The 21,803-nt window shown below is 36.9% G+C and overlaps 1 protein-coding gene across 4 annotated transcripts in view; it reads right to left on the reverse strand.

Moving 5' to 3' along the window:
- NELL1 (neural EGFL like 1) overlaps positions 1-21,803 on the reverse strand; it is a 291,463-nt gene that overhangs the window by 185,247 nt on the left and 84,413 nt on the right. For all 4 annotated transcript variants that reach the window (XM_035328005.1, XM_035328007.1, XM_035328006.1 and 1 more), the window contains exon 12: positions 17,261-17,389. In XM_035328005.1, the coding sequence (XP_035183896.1) occupies positions 17,261-17,389 (129 nt within the window). The remainder of the gene's footprint in view (positions 1-17,260; positions 17,390-21,803) is intronic.

The raw sequence follows: 21,803 nt of genomic DNA on the forward strand, positions 1-21,803 counted from the left end.
CTAGGTGTCTGCGGTTTTCTCAGAATCACCAACTCCTGAAAACCTAACATGCTTACTGATTTCACAGCAGTCAGAGATTAGGGCTGTAAAAACAATGAGTGAGAATTTCTCTCTCTTAGTAATAACACTAAAGGAAGAGTTCTCAGGTCAGTCACTTTAGAATTAATTAAAACACAGAAGAAACTACCAGGGAATGATTTATATTCAAACGGGATTATGGCTAACACTAAAATGTTTACAAAATCAATGGGAACCTAGCACAAAACAGATACAGCTCACGGGAATTCATATTGATTAGATTCCTGTCTTGTCCAAGATACAGTTCCCTTTTCCATCTTCCTCATTAGTTCATTTTAAGATTTATGTGAATTGCAAAAGAGACGTAACCGAGCTCCAGTTATTTATTTAGCGTTAACTGAGCAAAAAATAATTCTACTCACCTGAAATGGAAATTCGTTTGTTTCCCAGTGTTTAATGGGAGAGGATGGTTCAGTCCACCTCCACATTCATCATCTGTTGCACATTAATGAATATCCAATAATGTCAATACTAACTGAGAAACAACTGCCACAATCTGTTAGCGCACAGATAGAGGTGAGTTGCCCCTTCCACTGCATGCCTGTGACACAAAGGTACTCCAGCCAACTGGCACAGAATATGCAGTTTCCTACACTGGCAAAAGCTGGATGTCTTTATACAACGCAAGGTTTTGTAGCCTTTTAAGTAGAATAGCAATGACAGTAAAAACAAAGACAGCAAAGTGCTAATTACTAAAAGGTATGTTGGTGCACTGCAGACATTGTGTTGATAAGCATTAGCTGCCCTATCAGCCACAAAGATGTGTCATGTTTTACCCAAATTTGATATTACTGTTTGTACAGAAAAATCATTATATGAAAACCACACAGTTGCAGTGCCAGGTTCTGAATTGATTCTCATAGCAAAGGAAGACTGGAAATTGTGCCTTACATTCTTTCATAAACTGACTTCAGATTGCTGCTGACCTTTTCACAAGAGCATTGATTCAACTAGCTAGACTGGAAGCCAAAAAGCAAATAAAGTCACCTAAGGGCTAACAGGTTAAAGCAAGCTGCAGAACAGAGCAGAAGGCCTGACCTTCAAAGGTTAACATCACGTGTGCCAAAGTAAATGGAGGAAATTTTTCATTACCAATGCAATTGTTCTTACAGAGAAATTACAATTCCAGAGAAACAGCATTTTTAACTGAAAAAATAATTCACGTGCATGAACCTGGCCTCTCTAAAGCCAGAGTCTGTATCAGCCTAAATGTCAGTTACCCGGATACTAATATCCGGCAATGATCTTCATCTCCCCAATATACTTGTGCAGTCTTCCTTTGTCACTTAAGTGACCATACAAGTCCATATGAGTACTGCAGAATCCTTTCTGTTTTGCTTAAGAAACTCACAACAGAAAACAGTGTCCATACTTTAAATGGCAAGGAAGAGCTTTGTAGAGAGAAAACAATCAGGATCACTCCTACTTCAGGAAACAAGAATGCATTAATAACAATTTCAGTCTGCCAAGGGATTCTCATTGCCCCAATGTTGTACTGCAGTCTTTGAGAAAGTTTGAACAAAACGAAATGTAGGCCAACTAGCAGCATCGTCATGACATTGAGAAACACAGAATTATCTGTGCACAGAATGGAGGCTTATTTCCTTACGGATGGAGACTGGAAAGCAAGGGAGCAAAGGTCTGAACAATCAGTTTCTGAGAAAACAAAGAAAGTAGGAACAGCATCAGCTACAACTTGAACATCAACTGTGATGATAAGCCTGACTTTATCATCTCTGTCCTGGGCAACAGAAGCAAGAGTGCCACCAAACTAAGTCTTGTGTCCTACACTCGGAAAGAGGAGAATAAGCACATGGCCAAATAGCCGTTGTGGGGGGGTGCTGCCCTGGGAAATTTGCTGCTTTCCTGTGCCTAGAGCCAGCCCTGAGGCAGCCGGTACTTTTTCAGTGCAACCTCTTTGCAAATTAGGTCTCTCTTTTTGCAGAACATGGTGCATCTCTGAGCTAATACTAACTCACATTCATATCTGAAGATGTTATTCTGTGTTCATATAATTATCTCAGCACTAATAGCTACCAATATGTACAGATATAGTCTCTGGTGAAAGCTTGAAGGGAATACATGACTCATAAGAATCATGGAAACAAAATAATGAAAATGAGAGGTAAACAATCCTAAGAAAGGTGAAAGAAAGAGTTTGAATTTCAGGGGAAAGGATTTTGTTTGTTTTAGCGCACATTAAGCAAAACAATAATATATTTAAAGGAATCTAAACAAGGGGAAAAACAAAGGAAGAATTAAAACTGAGAACATGTAAACCTAGGTCACATTTAACATAGCCAAATTCATCCTAATCATTTTTGAAGAACTTTAAGCACTTAAGTATAAAGAAAATCATTTTCTACCTTTGAAATACAATGTTCCCTACAACAACTCTTATGAGGCATATGCAGCTTCAGTGAGAGAGTTCAGGAAAAGGCATAAAAACCAGCAAAAATCTTCAACAGAACAAACAAAAACAATTTTAGATTAATGAAATGCAAGTAATCACAAGTAGTGAAAACAAAAACAGTGATGTCTAATCAAGAAATTGAAGGACAAAATTAAAATAAGAAAGACCTTAGAAGTCAGTGAACAAGTTCCTAGAATAACCAAAGGGGTTGTAGACACTTACCCTTTAGCTAGGGTAACTGCCATACTAACTCGAAGAATGGCAGGGTACCTTAGTGGAAAAAAATTTGAATATTAAAAAAATATAAGAGTCACAGATCAATAGGAAACTAACATCAGTGTAAGAGTTACCTTCAGATACTATAAGCACTTTCGTGCTCAATTTGATTACTTGAATCTCTGTTTCTTTTTAACTTTTTTCCAGGTTCAAAGAAGATTATTAAATAAATGTAGATGCCTTAGAAAAATGTACATTTTGAGACATTTTCAAAGGCACCTAAATACCTAAACCAAATTTGTCTGTCAAATACAAGGAATCGTCCCAGAAATTAAATATACACTTCAATATTTTATTGATTGAATACATTTCCTCAGTTGTCAATGACATATAGTAAATTAAAAAAAAAAAAAAAAAAAAGAAGAACGTAAAAGAAAACTTATTTTCTTATTGTATAAGCAGTTAGCTTACTTGTTTACACCTACTACAGCCTACTTCCTCGCATTATCATGCTGTTCATTATCAATCACCATCATCCAGTAAGCCTCACAACACCCCAGGAAGACAATGAAGGATTTCGTTAACACCATTATCAGAGTTTCCAGACAGGAAACCAAAACTGAAACACCTGCACGGAGATATGCAAGGAAATGGGCAGATCCTACATCCACGAAGACCCACAGTAAAGCTTCCTTTTCTTATTAGGACAGTGCAGTTGGACAAACCAGTCTCATTTTAAGTTTCAGTTCCAATACAGTTTCTCATGCGATACAGTAATACAGTAGCATACTGGTTTTTTTCTATATTAAAATTATAAATGTGTTTCTATAAATGAATTACACTGAAATTCAGTTTTGGGCCCCTCGCTACAAGAAGGACATGGAGCTGCTCGAGCGAGTCCAGAGAAGGGCTACGAAGCTGGTGAGGGGCCTGGAGAACAAGTCTTACGAGGAGCGGCTGAGGGAGCTGGGCTTGTTCAGCCTGGAGAAAAGGAGGCTCAGGGGTGACCTTATCGCTCTCTACAGGTACCTCAAGGGAGGCTGTAGCGAGGTGGGGTTGGTCTGTTCTCCCACGTGCCTGGTGACAGGACGAGGGGGAATGGGCTTAAGTTGCGCCAGGGGAGTTTTAGGTTGGATGTTAGGAAGAACTTCTTTACCGAAAGGGTTGTTAGACATTGGAATGGGCTGCCCAGGGAAGTGGTGGAGTCACCATCCCTGGAGGTCTTTAAAAGACGTTTAGATGTAGAGCTTAGGGATATGGTTTAGTGGGGACTGTTAGTGTTAGGTCAGAGGTTGGACTCGATGATCTTGAGGTCTCTTCCAACCTAGAAATTCTGTGATTCTGTGAAAAAGCATGGAACTGGTTATTCAGAAATAAAACGAATATGTCTCAATTCCATTAGCGAGGAGAAACGTATTAAAATTGCTATAAACCAGTCTAACTCTACTACATCTGGATTATGTCAAAACATGAATTCCTCTTAATAAAAGCAGAGCAGCTTGCACTTAAATACTTTCTGTACAATCAGCACACCCCTCGATTGAAAATTTATCTGAAAAAAAAGCCATATGGAGAAATGCCCTGATAGGATGTAAAGCTTGCATGCTGAAATTTGAAAAATGAAATGGAGTTAACCATACAGCAAAGCCTTAGGTTAGCAATAATTTACTTTCTAATAATTGCTTACCTTTTTTGCTTTGTTTTTATAACGCACATGAGTTTTGAATGTGCAGAACCATATCAGTAAGACACTCACTAGATCGTTTGGAGAACATGTGTCAGTACAAACTGATGTCATGGATTTGGACTTGTGGCTTGGTGGTTGTTTTGTTTGTTTTTTAGAAAAATTTCCTTTTTCCATCTACTGAAAACAATACATATACACTCAGAGAAAATGGCAAGAGATAATATTTGCTGAAATAGCCCTCAGTTATGGTATTAGCAATGGCAAAACACATTTTCTATTAAGAATAATAGAGAATAAGTATTTTGACAAGAAACTGAATGATTTCTCCATTTAGTATTTTTGACTAAATATTAAAACTTTTGTTGTTGTTGTTAAGTTGTAGGGAAAATTTAGTTTGTTGGTATTCTCTGCTTGCTTGCTTTTGAAACTAGCTTTATGCTATACCAAGGCCTTGAATTTTAATCCTACAACTGGTGAACACAAAATACCTGGTAGATGCCCTTCTCTGTATGCAGCAAAGCTTGTGACCAACATTACAGACCCTGGGCACTCTAAGTTTCCTGGCTCCCCAAAATCATCCTCCTTTCACTTCATCTGCCTTTCACTTCCACCTTCATTACAGAGACTCATTTCAGTAACGTTCTCCCAAACTGAGGTGTAGCGGTTTGGCTGCCTGTCCTGCCACTGTCGCCACTGGCATCTCGACTCACTTGTGGTTCTGTGTCTGTTCAAGAAGCACCAGAACCTCGGACTCATCTGTGCAAAAAAGTTGAAACTTCTTACAACAGTTTAAAAAATAAAGGTTTCTCTGACACACCACAGTAAACAGAACGGTTCCCTGAGGAGCCAGATGCTATTTTTAACCATGATTCCTAACAGCTTTGAACAAAGATGAACAAAATGACTTCTTACACATACTTGACTGCCTCCATTTCCTCAGGACTCAACCGATACTCTAGGTTCAAATCAGAATCCTCAGTCCTTCATAGGGGTCCTCTGATGAATTAAGTTTTTTCTTGTGTTCCCAAAACTGATTAGTATTTGGTGGTGGTGGTGGGTGGGTTTTTTGTTTGTTTGTTTTGTTTTTCCTTTTCAGCTTATAATAGCTGTAGGACAAGAGCACATCCATCCCTCCTCTGGCCTGCCCATGACAACCTTATAGTTTAAACTACCTAAAAATCAGAGCTGTTGTTCTGCTAGCATACTGCCAGCACAGACCTTGAAGTAGCTGGAAGACATCATTTACAAGCTCATTTTCACATGATCACAACTGAAGCCCCATCCAACAATGTGTTTATGCACAGGCTGTTTTTTGGACAAAGGCTTCCATGCCACCAAAGCCACTGTTAAAGAAGGTGTCTTGAGCATCAAAATTGAATGTCCAGTTACTTTCAAGTAGCTGACAAAGTTTACAAGGACTAGTGCTTAAAACTGATTTTCTTCTCACTTCTAAACTTTCACCTGTGCAAAATAGTTACCCTCTCTGCACTCCCAAACACTGCAAGAGGTATCCATAGGAAACTAACAGCATCTGACGTCCCTCCAGTGCTCTTGATGCAAAACACAATGCTGTATAAGATAAGATACAATGCAATCACAAAAAAAAAAAAAAAAAAAAAAAAAAAAAAAAAAAAGAATTTAGAAAGGACCTCAGAGGTTGTCTAGTCCAACCGCCTTTAGAAAGCTGGGCTAATTTTGGACATCTGGTTACATATGGTCCATCTAAACCATAGGTACACAGTTCTTTAAAACTGCAGCAACTGCCCAGACAGACAGAATACATTCCAGAACTATCCTCCAAATCATGCTAGACAAGACTTGTTCGGTCATCCAAAATAAATGTACTGGCCCATTACCAGCGCATGTTTTTCAGTTAATACTTTTGTTATTGAACATGTTTCTTGTCAAGTTAAATATCTGCTAGCTTTTAAAAGAAATGACCTTCCAGGTAGCGAAAAACAATTAGTGATACACTCCAGAGTAATGATTTTCTTCACAAAACAGGTATCATAACAAAAGAAAAAGACAGCCAAAGTAACCTTATCTTGTGTTGATTGACATTTCCATTTCCTAGAACTTAAAACCATGTTCTCAAAATGTATTGCTTTTGCTGTTTTGTGCTATTGAAGCTAGTTGGACTTGGCTGTAGTACTTAATCCCATCACTTCTCTCAAATGCTCAGACTGTACATATCAGTAAAAGCATCTGTACAAGGTATATTCAGCCCTTTTGAGCCCACTCTGTATGCCCCTCACAGTAGAAGCTACAGTTTCTGACTATCCTGCGTTCAAAAGGGAATTCAGAGACAGTTTGTTTAGTATGCAACCCAAAAGATTTTACATCAACTTTAACTGTTAATGCTCTTTGCTATTATCAAGAAAAAATGGCCTCAAGATAATATGATTTCTTATACTTTCTAATACTAAAAAACAGTACTTCAAGGGAGGAAAGAAAAAATCTGATATGAATTCCTCTCTGAAGTGGGGAGACCTCCAGATGAAAACAGCTGGCTTTGGAGCTCTCATTTCACTGCACCTAAGAGACTGTTGTCCTGTCATGGTCTTTTCCCAAATATAGGGCCTTATATGAAGTCTGTGGATAAAATTCTTAAGGAAAATTTGGCTTTATAACACAAGAAGTCAATGAAAGACAGGACCCTATGACGCAAAAGCACTTTACTAGTCCACAGAATTTCTGAAAACACAATCCACATGCAATTATTGCAGTCTTCACATTGACTTCGTAGGTGTGTGAGAAAGTTACTATTCAGTCACATCTTGTGTAACTCAAGTCTTTTGTGCTACAGTAGGAAAAAAAGTTTCGAATATATGCACACACAAATATGTCAGATACAAAATTTGTGTCATTTTTGATCAATTCCAGTTATACTCCAAAACTTAAAAAAGGAAAAACCTCAGCACAACAAAAATTTTGTTTTAAAACCTAAGTGTACAATTTCTAGCAACTTGTATAAAAGTACTGGTGACTTCCATTCAAGTTCAAACTACGTTTTCATCATAAACAAATACTTCAACATTTTATAGTTCGGCTCAGCCATAAGCAAACTTCTGACAGTCATTGGAAAAAGCACTCAGACTTCTGTCTTTGCTTCGCTCCAACTGTTTCAGACAAACACTTACTTGGTCTAAACTGCCACAGCTCCACTAAAAACTGCCAGATTTTTCCTTCTCCACTGATGTCAGCAGAAATGTCAGAGTTTGCGTGAGGTAAGGAGCTACTCTAATAATTTGAAGAAAGAATGTTGGCAATATCAGGACACATACAAGGTCTTAATGGGTAAAGAGCAGCAAGAGCTCTTTCTGCTCACAATGACTAAGAAAGACTTATAATGCCACCCTTTCTGGCATGAATTTCTCGCTCTTTCAGTGCTGGTACATGTAATGAGAACAATTTGTTACAAGGGTCGTTACAGAATAAGGATAATGATGCCGACCCAGCAGGAAGATACAATAATACTTCTCCTACTGGTCAGCTTTTACAATTAGTAGCCAACGACATCACCAGGTTTTTGTTTAGCACATTTAGAAGTGAGATTAAGTTATTTTTTCAAAAGTAAATAAAAATGAAGGCTGTGAAAGCACAGTTTATAATGTAATCTGCTCCACACCTGTTCCTACCTACCCCCCTCCACAAATCCAACATTACCCTAACGTACCTCTGTCCCCTAATCTGGAGTCTTGGAACACAAAAACATCTTGAGTTATCACATTGAAGGGGGAATTCAACTATAGATTGGAAAGACAGCGAAGACAGACAATGAACTAAAACGCCATTGTTCCATTGTGTATTAGAAGTGATTAGCTTATTCTTGGCAAAAGAAAAAAAAAAAAAAGAAAAAATAAGGTAAAAAGACAAATTTTATATAAGAGATACCCAATTATGTTCAATACAACTGAGGAGAATGCAACTCTGACATGTAAGTGTTTGCTGAAGGAGAGACAGCATCCCCATGCCCCTCCACATATGAACAAAACCCTCAGCCGCCTCACAATAGGTTTTCTTTGCCATTCTGAGGGGGTGAGATCTCCTTTAATAGCAATGATTGTAATGTATTCAAATGCAACTTATTAACATAAGAACTGACAGTTCCAAAGTTGAATTTCTTAGGAGCCATAATTATTTATGACACTTCATTACAACAACTCTAAAGCATATGGTTACCTTATTAGATATTAAAATTCATTTTCATATAAATCTCAGCATGACATTACACCAAAAGAATTTAAGTTACTCCAGAGGATAGCAAGTAATTTCACTTATACTGTTCCACAGCTTGCTAGTTGGAATATGAATTTCAACTAATTTACTTTTAAGTATAAAAGCAGTTTTGATAACGCAAATAATCCATCTAGAATCATATAGCACATAAACATTTTCCAACAAGCATCTAAATCTACTTAGTATAAAAATGTTGACATTTTTTCTTTGAAAACTTTCTGTCCACCAGCAAGCATATCATCTCTGCCTATCAATGTACGTAATTACTTTGGGGAAGGACGTTTGTTTCATTTCAAATTCTGTCTCCTCCAGTAACAGCTCATAGTACAAGCAAACTGTAATCTCATTTACTAAAGCACATAAACAAAGTACCATTTGGGTTATGTCACCAAGAGAAGGGACTTTCACCAATAAATAGAATTACATACATGACTGGACATTTAAAATGGGCACTGTGAAGTAACTCAGTCTTGGAAAGTAGGTTAATAAGCATTGTTTAAAGAAACTATGAACTATATATACAAAAAAAAATGCTTTTAAGTCCCACGTTTATGAAACAGGGGAGTATTTTTTTAGTTGTTAGATTATTTATTTATTGAGTTTCCACGTGAGTACTTAATTCTGATCAAAACACTGCCATTGAGGTACTCTTTGCAGCAGATGGTGATCTCAACTGTAACACTTCCAGGTTCTCTTCTCCCACCCTCCTCTTTGTTTCAGTTTCAACACAGAAAAATGCAATATATTTGCAATGAACACAATGATTTCCCACCAACACAAGTCTCATTTTCTTACCTTTATGTAATTTCATGAAGTATCCTGTGCATACACTTACGCATATATGTGCATCTACACAAGCTTATTATGGCATGCAGTGAATAAAATTTGCATGAAAATACAGGCATCTTGTGAGAAAGGTTTTTTTGAGATGACAACAAAGAGAAAAATTATCATTAAAAGCTGATCCAGAAGTCAAGTCGAAGGAAATGACCTAAAACCACAGACGTATATCACCGCCACGCAGGTTTATGTGATACCACATAATGCTCGTGTCACATCCCAAGCCACAATGAATTGAAATTAAAACAGATGCAACGAAAACAGCATGCACGTGAGTGGAATTTCACAACAGATTAATTTCACAACAAGGAAAGAATCAGCTGAGGTTTCCCATCTGACTTGTGCTGTGAAGGCCATATGCACTGGAGTTTACTTCTTACTCAGTTTAAACTACTTGTGAAAAGTTTTGTACACTAAAGTCATTGGCTACAGGATGTGAATGGTCAAAGATTTACATATAAGAGGTAAGATTTATGGAACTCTCTCATCTTAAGAACCACAGCAGAACTTAGATTCTGTGATGAAAGAGTTCCTTGTCCTGTGTGTTTTGCAACAGAAAAACTTGTTGTTGGTTTTTTTTTTTTGGTTTTTCATTAAAACTGTGCTGGTTTTTGCATTTGGTCTTTGCATTTAGAACTAGCCATTATTTTTTCCTGATTTTGACAGGGTCAACCAAAAAAAAAGCTTTTCCCTCTGCATTTTGTTTTCCTTTCTATATAACTTTCAGAAAACAAGAAGGTTTTCTGGTAAAACCTCCATCAGTGTAAGCATCTTCAGAGTGGAATTTTATAACATGTATATATATATCTACCTTTCCGTAAACAACTTCCTGATTATGTCTAACAACATTAAGCTGAAATTAAAAGAAACAAAGCAATATGTGCCTGAGACACACAAGTTACAAGCAAACTAAACGTTGCTTTAGTAAGAAAATTAGCAGCAGAATCCTTGAGTACAAAGCTTCTTGTCTCATACTGAGAGCTAACTAGCCTTATGTATGGAAGATGAACAATTTTCTTGTGTTATCTCATTACCTCACAGGAAACAATATTATCTTGCAAACCTAAAATAAAAAAGAATGGGATCACCTGCTTTACAAGCTTAAATACTTAAATAATTCACCTGCAGAGCTCTAAATCAAAATACACAAACTGAGAAGAAAGAAAAAAAAATGAGAGAGACAAATAGAAGTATTAGCCTCTGAATTGTGTTCTTCAATAGGTGAGACACCAGGCTTTATCTAGCCTGCCCTCAGAGGCCTGGGGCAAAGAGCAGAGCTTCCAGCCCCACCATGAAGTGGAAATGTCTCTAACCCTAAGCACACCACCCGACTACAGCTCTCATGATGTCATGTGCAGTATCAGGCTGTGGCATAAAAGAGACCAGATGCCTAGCAAGAGAGAAGCAGCTATAGAAGGCAGTAGTATAGTACATCAGGCAGACAGTTTACCTGGTCTGTCCATGTTGGATGTCTGGGTCCATGCTCAGGGGCAAATAAGTGCTCATTTTTCACCCCAAGGCTCTCGTGTTTCTCTCTTATATTAGCTTAACTCTTAACAGAACTGGACTCAGGTGTGAGATCAAAGGCAGCATCGATAAGGATAATGGGATTACAGCAACCTGTTCTTCATTATGCAGGACATAATTCTGCAAAATGTTATACTCTTTCTGGTGGGACTGCAACGTCCTAAGAAAGGTCTCTTGCAATTTAGATTGTTACAAACTCTATGAACACTATACTTCATCATTAGTCAATTACAGTCACCTATTGCCACGTTGACTTTCACTATCCTAAAAACAGTCACATTCTCTTGAAAAGAGTTACTTGCAAAGTCACCTAATGTAACTACAAGTGGCCAAATCTAGTCATTATTGGCTATATTCTGTAGTCAGGATTGTCCTGTTTCATATCATAAATTCTGAAAGATTCAGAAGCGTCAGAAAAACTTTTGACTCTCATTCACACAAATAAATCTAGAATAAGAAAACAAATGCAAATATTCACTTGTGTTTTTAAGGGTATGCTGATTCCAAAGTCTTATGCTTAACCACAACATTGATATACAGCCTTCCCTCAATGCTACGGTAGACATTAGACACAGACATTACATTAACTCAACCTCAACCTCTACTGAGGGATAACGCCTGTTTGCTCATACCATGGAGCAACTTCATTCTGGGTCTACTAAGAACAGCTGACATACATCAACTTCTTAAAGCTTGAAACGAGCTTTATGCCATTCCATTTCTGACCTCTCAAGCACAACTCTCCAATTTGCTTTCATTTTAGTTTCCCTCTTTCTGATTTTATGAGCCACAAGCTTGGACCACTGTAATTTATATAATGATGAATTATATTGCAAAACAATAAATTATTTAAAATTCTTTCACATCTTCAGCTGAATGAGCTTCATAAAAGACTGGGACTTTTGTTTTTAGGGCCTCAAATGGGAATAAAGAACCCAGATCTAACGATTACACTTCACCCTACCTGTGCCATCTCATTACCATGATAGGATTTAATGGGCACTTGTTAACCAACAGCAAAAGACAAGAGGAAAAGATCGATACTTCTGAAACACTTCTGTATGTGACAAGTTATAAGGAGCTAATACACTAAGAATAACTGAAGATTTAAAAGTTTATTTAAGTCTGCATGTTAATTCTTCTTATTTGCCTCTAAGTTGGTGATTATGAAATTGCATATAGAAGGACACACTAAGCAAGACAGAGGTGTTATACAGTCAGAATATAGCAACGTACTTGAGTACAGGCAATCATCTATTTTCAGGATTCAGTATTTAGTTATGTTTCACTGCACAGATAGATAAGTGATCTAAAAGGTAATAAACGTTTCAAACTCAAAAATGCAATTTATATTTCTTAGTGTTTTTTAAAAAAAATCCACTTACATCTATCTCAATTTATTTTCTACTTCCTAACTTGGCAAATATTCTGTAGAAGACAGCCCATCGTAGACTAATCTGAGTCCACGCTCAGCTACAGCCTACTTCTACAGGTGTGTTGTATTGTTGTGCTGAAGCACAGGTATTCCAGTACTAGTTAGCTTACTGTAAAGGGAAAAATATATATAAGGAAAATAACATCACATTACTACAAAATGAGCAGGTTTTCTGACAAGTATTTAGTCTTGAGGTAGCAATTCATAGCTTCTGTGACATTTTTGAAATGAGCAATAATGAGCAATAATTTTATAACAAATTAAGATAAAATGTTTGGCACACAGAAAGGGAAAGAGTGATTTAGTTACATGCTTTCTGAATGAAAGTCGTGAGGGACCCTAGAGCACACTATCAGGACAAAATATGGGAATAGCTCTCACAAAATTTAAGGCATTTGATTTGTTAACTCTTTAAGCTGAGGTAACATCAGCAAGGTGACCTTGAGAGGGCATATAAGGAAACTAGCTATGCTGCCTGAATTAATCTCATGTAAAAATATTTCTCACAGATCATCTTCTGTTACTAGCAACTTAACCAGTAAAGGAGGAGGAGAAAACAAACAAAAAAAGCAGCACCAAGTGTTCTCAACAGTATGTTTGGCCTCAGAACTTTCAGCTTCTTTAAGGATAAAGCAGTCTCACCCAAGACATCCCGTCCTAAGCACTGCAACAGGCTGATTCTGCCAGAAGTTTTCTTTATATTCTTATCAAACAGCTTTATTTTGTCATCTGCTCCGAAAAAAAAACAACTCAGATTCACACAGCTTATTTATACTCTTTACACCAAGAACTAGAAGATATCCTAAAGAGCATATGTCGTCCCACTACAGTATGATGGGGGAAGAAGCCCTACAATGAAGTAATACAGTGAGAATATTAATCTTTACAGGCCCACTTCAGTCAGTGGATCCATTTTTATATTATATCCATTACCACAATAGTGTTCTGGGGTGATGGTGGTGAACCAGAGAAGGGAAAAATACTGCTGTGTAGCAGGACAAGACACCTTGTGGTATGCTACCATATCACTTTTACTAGCTGCTTTTTGGGGGGATGAGTAGTTAGTTGTGCATGAACGAAAAAAAAAAAAAAAAAAAAAAAAAAACACTAATTTTCTTGTTTGATGCACTCTTGTCAGCAAGAACAGACGTGCATTATCCTAACTGGGAGATTCATCCCACTTCAGATTTAAACAGCTCTTACAATGAATCAGACCTCAACTGCAGTTTGGTAAAAATCACTTTTGCACCAACGTAACTTTGCAGGCAGAAAAGGTCTGTTAGTATTCAAGCAGAAGGTAGCAAAGAATGCAGATCTGCTTACGTGGATGGGGGAAAAGTGATTCTTGCTTTTGGTGTTTACTGGGAAATACATAGCAGAATCTCACGGCATTGTTCTCACAAAGATGTCTCGCTGTTTCTTAGCATCTAGAACATAAGGATAATCATGCTAGAGGCAAGCATTACTTTTAGCTGATTTGGCTTGCTTTTTCTCATTTCATCTCTAAGCTTCAAGACTCTCCTATTTGCCAACACTTTCCTCTCTCTTACTAGCATTTTGAGGGTGGTCCTATTGGTCTTTTTGAAGTAGTCACAGAGACTGGAGCTTTCTGGCTTTAATGGTGTATTGACAATTTGCTTGTCTACTGTACGCATCACATAACATGCCTAGAAGAAACAGCGTGAACCAAAACCAAATGAATTGCCCATTTTGATCCTGCTTTTGGCACTGAAATACTGCACCATTTGTAACTAACGCTCCTGCATGCAGGCTCACACAGGTGCTTGTATGACATGCTAAGAAGTCATAGCTGCAAGTGTTCACAGTGCTTGCATCCTGCAGACACTGGGCTCTCTGACTATTTGGGCCATTCCCAGAGTTTATCCATGCGTATGTGACAGAAATAAACAGACACTGGTTTAACGCTTTTGCCTAAGTATCCCATCTGTAGTTAAACCTCCATCTACGTGGTTAATAGAAGTATTTCTATACATCTGTCTGCAAATGGCAAATGCTATAACTACATATCAAAAAATGCAATGAGCAAATAGACAAAAAATTGCTTTTCAATTTTTGAATTGAATACATTGCATGTACAGAACGCATAGAATCTCCACGTACCACCTTCATTCATTACAAGCTTTATGTGTTTGTTTCCAGAAATGTTTTAAGAGTAGCTAGTGGGAATGAACAGTAACAGCATTCCAGGATTCATTTTGTAATGTCCCAAATTTGCTAATGCCAACTCCCTGACAATCATCAGAAGTTTTTATTTTTTTTCCCCACTCTACTACAAATGTGAATATGGAATGTTAGGAGGGGAGAGGGGGGAAGGGCACAAATACATGTGGAAACATAAGGGAGACTCAAATGCAATTCTTCAGAGATCTTACAAGACTGAAACGATGCCATGAGGTCCAACCAGGATAAAACTGAATAAGAGCGAGCACAAATAACAGTAAAAACACAGGGAAGGTAAAATAATACCATACATTGGAATTCGCATGCACAGGTTTTTTCAAGTACATTGGAAGATACAAGAAATGTGGAAAGCTCTTTCAAGTTAAAGATCTGGAGCATTCTGAGCTAAGGTGTAACCTACCAGTACACGTCACAAATACAAACTAGTTTAACCTCACCTTGTCAAAGGAAACAGTAATCTTACACACCTTTTAAGTTTAAGGGCTTAGGAATCACAAAGAGAAAATCAGAATTACAACTGAGAATATCTTCCTTGCTTCCACAGATGTTTTGCATGTTTATTACTTCCCATTCGGGTGTTTTGTGTATTCAGTTCTTACACAATACAAACAGAAATCCTCAACTACACACACAGAGAAACAACACATACTATACCAACATCCTGATAAATTCTACCATCAGATGCATGCCTATGGCTTCATTGATTTGAGTAACAGCTTCACCGTGAAGCTGAGAACATTATACAGCCAACTATGAAATAATCTATTTAGCAGATTAAACACAGATGAAAGAAATCAGATTAGAAAGGCATATGAAGCAATTTTGCAGAAAGCTGTTCTAAGGAGCAAAAGAAAGCCCTTTACAGAGCTGAAAGGAGTCACCTCTTGGCTAATTGATTTGTCAATCTGTAGTTGCCCTTGTTAAAGGCCCTTCTCTTCTTGATATTACCTCCTAAAAACTACTCTCCATCTAACAAATTTATCATTTCATAACAGCTATAAATCCACTTTTGTCTATCCCACTGTCTCAGGCAGCAGAAAAGCTGTATTTATTCAGTTGGCTCATGCTTCAACCACACACACAGCAGCCAGGGATTCAGGCTGCCCTTCCAAAATTAAATGCAACGCAGACCGGACATAATTCAAGCTAATTTCTTCAAAAAGAAGGACCACCACTGCCACTACTAATATGCTGCCAACATCTCCAAAATGACTTGAGTCAAGGTTTTTAGACTTCTGCCATAGAAGGAAAAAAAGATAGACAATCTGCTACTAGATTAATAAAAACACTCAACATTGATTTTACTTAAAAAGGCAAACAAGAACAAGTACTGACTTCTGCATCATGGCTGATAAAGTGCCTCGTTACTGTCTTTTGATTTCTGAATAGACCTTGCAGTACCTATATAGCAGCTCTTCTCACAGCTTTTCTTCTTGTAGGGAAAAAAAAAAAAAAAAAAAAAAAAAAAAAGATTCATAGCATGCTGTACCTCTGCTGCCTGCCTTTAAAAAAGGCAAGGCACAACTTGCCAACTGTTTTCCCAGTCAGTGAAAGTTCATATATAGGACCATTCAAATGATAGTTTGCAGAGAACTGACTGAATGCCATGAGATTTGTAACTGCAAGTTACTGAATAGCTTTATGAAATATTAAAGCAGTCTTGTTCACTTATGTATACTAAAAAGTCTTTTTATGGAAGTGGGATTATTTAAGCCCAGTCCATGCATGCCTTTTTTATTCTTCCATCCTGTCTTCCAATTCTTAGTCAATTTTAACAGCTTGTCAAAAATGTCCATTCCACCACCGCTACTGTTGCAAGAAAAGCCTAGCGAAGTATTTTTGACAAAGTAGTTCTAAAACTTTTTATGATGGCCAAAAGATGACATATGGTAGCTTAATACATACAAGGGCGTTCAAAAAAATAAAAGAAAAAAAAAGGGGGGGGGGGGGGGGGAGAAATGTGGTATACATTGATTCATCAATTTATTTTTTATTAAGTAGATCATAGCTACGAACAACAGCAAACTACAGAAAACACCAAGAAACACTGCAGCCACTCCTGTGATGATATAATACATCAACAGAAGTACCTCAGCTACACTCTTCCCAGAAATAGGTCTCTTTTGTCTCATACGAAGACCATTTCAGTAAAGTACCTGACCCACAGAAGTACTTCAGGAAGTATTGCAGATCTGTAATACCTTTTCTGTATTCAAGCCTCAATACCCCTTCACACTTACCTTTCTCACAACTGCCAGCAAAATAGCCTCTTCCAAAGTTAATACATCTCATAAAGATGTTGCTCTCTAGAAAATACTTTACAAGGTAGGTGCTATTGTCTAAAAAATGGTGTTTTGAAACTTAGAATGACAGCATGACCATGGCATGCCAAGATAAGACTGCAACAATGAAGTACAACAATAGGTAGGTAATCTGAACAGTCCAGCGTCACTGTCACCTTTTTTGGTAATGTCTAATTCATATTTATATGTTGAAAAAAGGTACCTATGATATTTACCATCATGAAACTGAACTTGGCAATAGAATTCATTCTTCAACCGCTTGTTTAGTACTGTTTATGAGTACACTGTTAAGGGGACATATCTTTTAGCATTTTGTTTACCTTCACAATATGCAGAGTCCCCTTGGACAGAGAGGTAACCGTTCTTGCATTCACAAGTAGCTTTTGTGTTCCAGTTTTTGCACTCTGAATTTTCACCACATCTGTGTCCCTCTGCACAGAAGTTATGGCCTGAAATCGAGAAACACGCAAAAAGTTATTAAGGTATGCTTAGTTCAGGTATTAAGGTTTTATATTTATATTGATTGTATTATTCTCTGATAAGCTTTTGCATGCTACATAGTAGAAATTCCCTCTATAAACCAATCTGGTTCAAACAGGCTTTTTGATTTCTCCAATGAATCTGTACTCAAGTAGTCATGAAACATTTGTATGACTCACTTTAGTAAGGAAAAAAGAACTTAAAAGCAGGAAACCATGTCAATACACTAGTCTCCAACAGAATCTATGCAGGATTATCTCTGATTGACACAAAATATAACAGTAACTTACACCAAAAAGTATAATGAAGTATAATAATAAAAAGGTCACAATTCTCTTACTGTGCATAATCAAGCACTTGTTCAGACAAGCAAAACAAGACCTTGCATTAGAACACAAAACTGTACTGATAATCAAGGCAACCGCAAGCACTGTCTTTTAATCCTGTCATGAAAAACTAGCTGGATTGTTTTTACAGTCTATAATTAATCCACATACCATGCTTTGTAGTGCAGATTTTTTATTTATCTCTCGTTTTCCTTGACACAAATTCTCAATAGCTTTTTTGTGAACGCCTTCTTCTATCCCACATATCGACATTTCTAATAGCATCGTGAACTTTCCTAGTCTCTCCTAAAAACTCACAAGTTCTTCATTCAATAGTTCTCTAAGACGTGTCAAAATCTCTCTCTGCTAAAGTTTAAAAAGAAAATAATTGCAACTTTAACCCTTTAAAGGCACTCCATTGGAGATACTGTAGTGGTAACTAAATACCTTACGCAACTTAAGAGGAATTCCACCTCACCAGAGTATTTTTTGATGGATTTTTATCTGTTAACATCCAGGAATCTGTTTTATTTCCTTGATACATATGAACAGTATGGTACTTATTTTTCCTTTATTTTCCCTCCTTGGAGGAGGGAAAAGTTCTTTTTTTCTTTTTCAGCTTTTTTTTTTTAAATAAATAAATAAATAAATAAATAAAAGCCTTATTTTTGTGGAAAGAAAACCGAAATGTTTACAGGTATGTGTGTGCTATGCATACCAGAAACTTAGACCACATGCACTCTAATTTTTACTTATATCAATACACAAGAACAGTTTCTGCCAGTTCTGATTGGTCATAAAGGAGCAAACCAAAAGGTCTAGTTCATTCAACCTAAAGCTTCTAAAATCCCTTAAAGACAGCTAAGAAAAATATCTATATTTATATATCTATATATATTATGGATATATCTAAATACATATAGAGAGAGAGAGGGAGAGAGAGACTTCTAAGACCTAAATGCCAGGTGCAGATCTGCATTCATATCCTTTCTTCTGATGTTCTTTAGGGAACTTCGTAAGACTTTTGCTTGTACTAAATACAGTTTTTTCTACCATAAGCAAAATTTCATAGAGCTACCCTGAAGCTTTTTTTGTTCATGAGTTTATATTTGTTTTTAAGCACGCACTTCAGTCATCTGTTAACTTAAAACTCAGGTTTTTGTCACTTTAGTGAACTCAGATTCTATGAGTCTGGCTACGATTGATCACCTAACATTGAGCTCAAGAAACGTAATACTTGTCAGTAAGAACACTTTCTCAGGGTCAATGTCCAACTCTGCACTTAAACTTCATATTAATTTTACTAGCAACAAGGGTATCTTCCTTGTGCTAAGTTGTTCTTTCACTGTAACCTAACTTGCATTAAAAAAAAAAAAAAAAAAAAAAAAAAAATGATGTCTTTGCATCTCCTTTTGTCTCTGTTAATGACAACTGCAGATATTCCTTCTAATCTTCATTCATTTCACAGTCTGGTAAAAAACACTCAAGTATTCCAGATACAGCCTTGTCAAGCATGGGTACATTTTACACTGTGAGTTTTTTGTTTTGTTTGTAAAAAAAAAAGGGTGCAATTACACTGCCTTTAGCCATTTATGCAATCTCAGTATTTGCCTTCTTTTTTTCGCCTTTATAATTTTAATTGAAACTGAACACTGGAACTCATCTTTCCAAACTTCTCCATTCAGCATCTAATTTATACTCTGCAAGCAAGATTACTATTCTGTTAGCATTCTGGATAATATCCAAGACACAACTGTTTTTTATAATATTTTCTTGGTCACTGTTTCCCCTAAGACTGTGACATCCTAGACTATTTCCTGCTCCTTTAGAATAATAATTCTCCCTTGAACACATACACAGTATTAGTTTTATATTTAATTATTACTGGTAGATAGATAGTACAACTAAGAACCAAGATAATATCAGTGTTAGCCTACACACTATAAAATACTTTAATTTAGTGTGTTTTTTTCTATTATACTAGGATTTGAGGTTTATCTAATATATATATATATAAACAATCATATAAAAATGATTTAGGTTGTCTAACCCAAAGATTCCATCTTTTATCCTGTGATCATTTCATGGCAAGTTTAATACTCATAGTTAGCCAATGAGAAAGCCTCTCAGGGTCAACTTCATCACAAGTCCCAAGTCCCAGGTCAACCACTCATTTCTAACAGGACTTGCTCCAAAGCACAACATCCTGACAAGTTTATAATAGTTCTAAGATTCTTTCACTGTTTATTTATCACCTCTGAAATTCATCAGTACATACTATGACTACACTAACTATGCATTTAGCACCAGTAAGGCTGCCCTCCCCCCCTCCTTTTTTTTAAAAAAACTTTCTAGAAAAAAACTATATCGCTTACATTCCCTTATTACCAACTGTATGCAACATGAACCTCCTCGGACTGGAGTCTGCTTCTCCATTCAGAAGTAGACTTGTGTTTCCAAGCTTGAATGTTGTTAAAATACCATAGAAGAAAAAAGTAATGCTCCAGTTCTGTAACTTAGGTAACTTAGTTATGTAACTGGGGGCTCCAAATAACTTTTCTTTGTTCTCCTCTCATTAGGAATACACAATGAGCGAACACCTACTACTTCTCTAGATTGCTTTAGCATTTGTTATTTTAAGAGACTTGTGAAACACTGTTTGTTGCCTTTAAAAATGTTGACTAAAAGTGACTCCATCTCTTTCCCACAGCATTTCAGAAAATTTGTTCTGCACCTCCAGAAGTGGAAAGTAGGATGCCTATCCTGTTAAGAGCATGCATGGTGCTTCAACTCTCTAAGTTTTCATGCTTTTACAAAACAAACTTAATTTAAGGTTGACGAGCAGAAGAACACAGGTGGTTGTACAGAATACCAAGGGTTCACTGTGCCTGTGTCAGAGTAGACACGCCACTGGATCAGAGGCTCTTGTAAGTGCCTTTTTTTTTTTTTTTTTTTTTTTTCCTTTTTTTAAGTGAAGACACACATTTAGCACTTTAAAAGATCCAAGAATCACATACCCAAGAAGCGTGGTTCTTATATTTCCTAGACCTGCATTATCTCCATCTGGGATTTTGGAAGCAAACAAAGAATAAAATACTACCTACTCTTAGCTGATATTGAATCCGAGTGCTTTTCCTGCTCGTCCGGCAATAAAGGCCAACTAATATTTGGCTGTAATGTGAAAAAGCAAGCTACCGCTGCTTTTCTCTCCTGTAACAACCCCAGTTCAACATCTAATTTAGATAAACATTTAAATTCATTCATATTCAGCAAAACCGCCAGGAATGCATCCATGGTCACTCACCAATTAAGGCTGTGCTTATACATACTCCTGACTAAGCAGGGCGGGACCTAAGGACTGACTAAAATATCATTCTATTGATGGGAGCAATTCCTTATTGCCAAGTAAGCACAATGAAAAAGAATGCAAACATCTGATAATTATTAGTTCTTCGCTGTGAAATGGCAACGTTTCCTTCAAAATACCAACGCAGATGACAAAACCACCTGATGGTACTGCAACAGGGTGTCTGAACGCCAATCACAGATGGCAGCTAGCTGAAGGCATTCATTCCTATTGCCCAGGTGAAAATAACTGAATTACCAAGACTTCAGAATATTCAGCCAAGTCTTATCTGAAATGGTCAGTTCTTCTCTAAATATAGAGAAAGTTTAAAATAGAATCATCAAATGTGAGCCAGCAGGCAATTGGAGTGGATTTGACTGAAGTTCAGAAAATCTTAAATAGTTCTGATAATCTAAACTCATTTCAGGATAACTCAGGTGACAAGGCAAATAAGCATGGTATAAAATTACAGACAAACACATTCTCAACAGAATGTCAGAAACCATTTTACCCACACATACACACACATTTGTCAATATTCACAACAGCCCTGCAAAGTCATTCAAGTCATTCATGATACAATTAGATACTACCAACAGGGGAATTAAATATCGAAGAGTTGTTCAGATTTTTGATAGGTATGATGACCTCTGTTCCTTCCCCAAACATTTCTGACAGTTACTCTCTTCTTTATCAAGGCTGCTGTAATGT

Source organism: Oxyura jamaicensis, chromosome 5, assembly GCF_011077185.1.
Source record: "Oxyura jamaicensis isolate SHBP4307 breed ruddy duck chromosome 5, BPBGC_Ojam_1.0, whole genome shotgun sequence".
NCBI lineage: Eukaryota > Metazoa > Chordata > Aves > Anseriformes > Anatidae > Oxyura > Oxyura jamaicensis.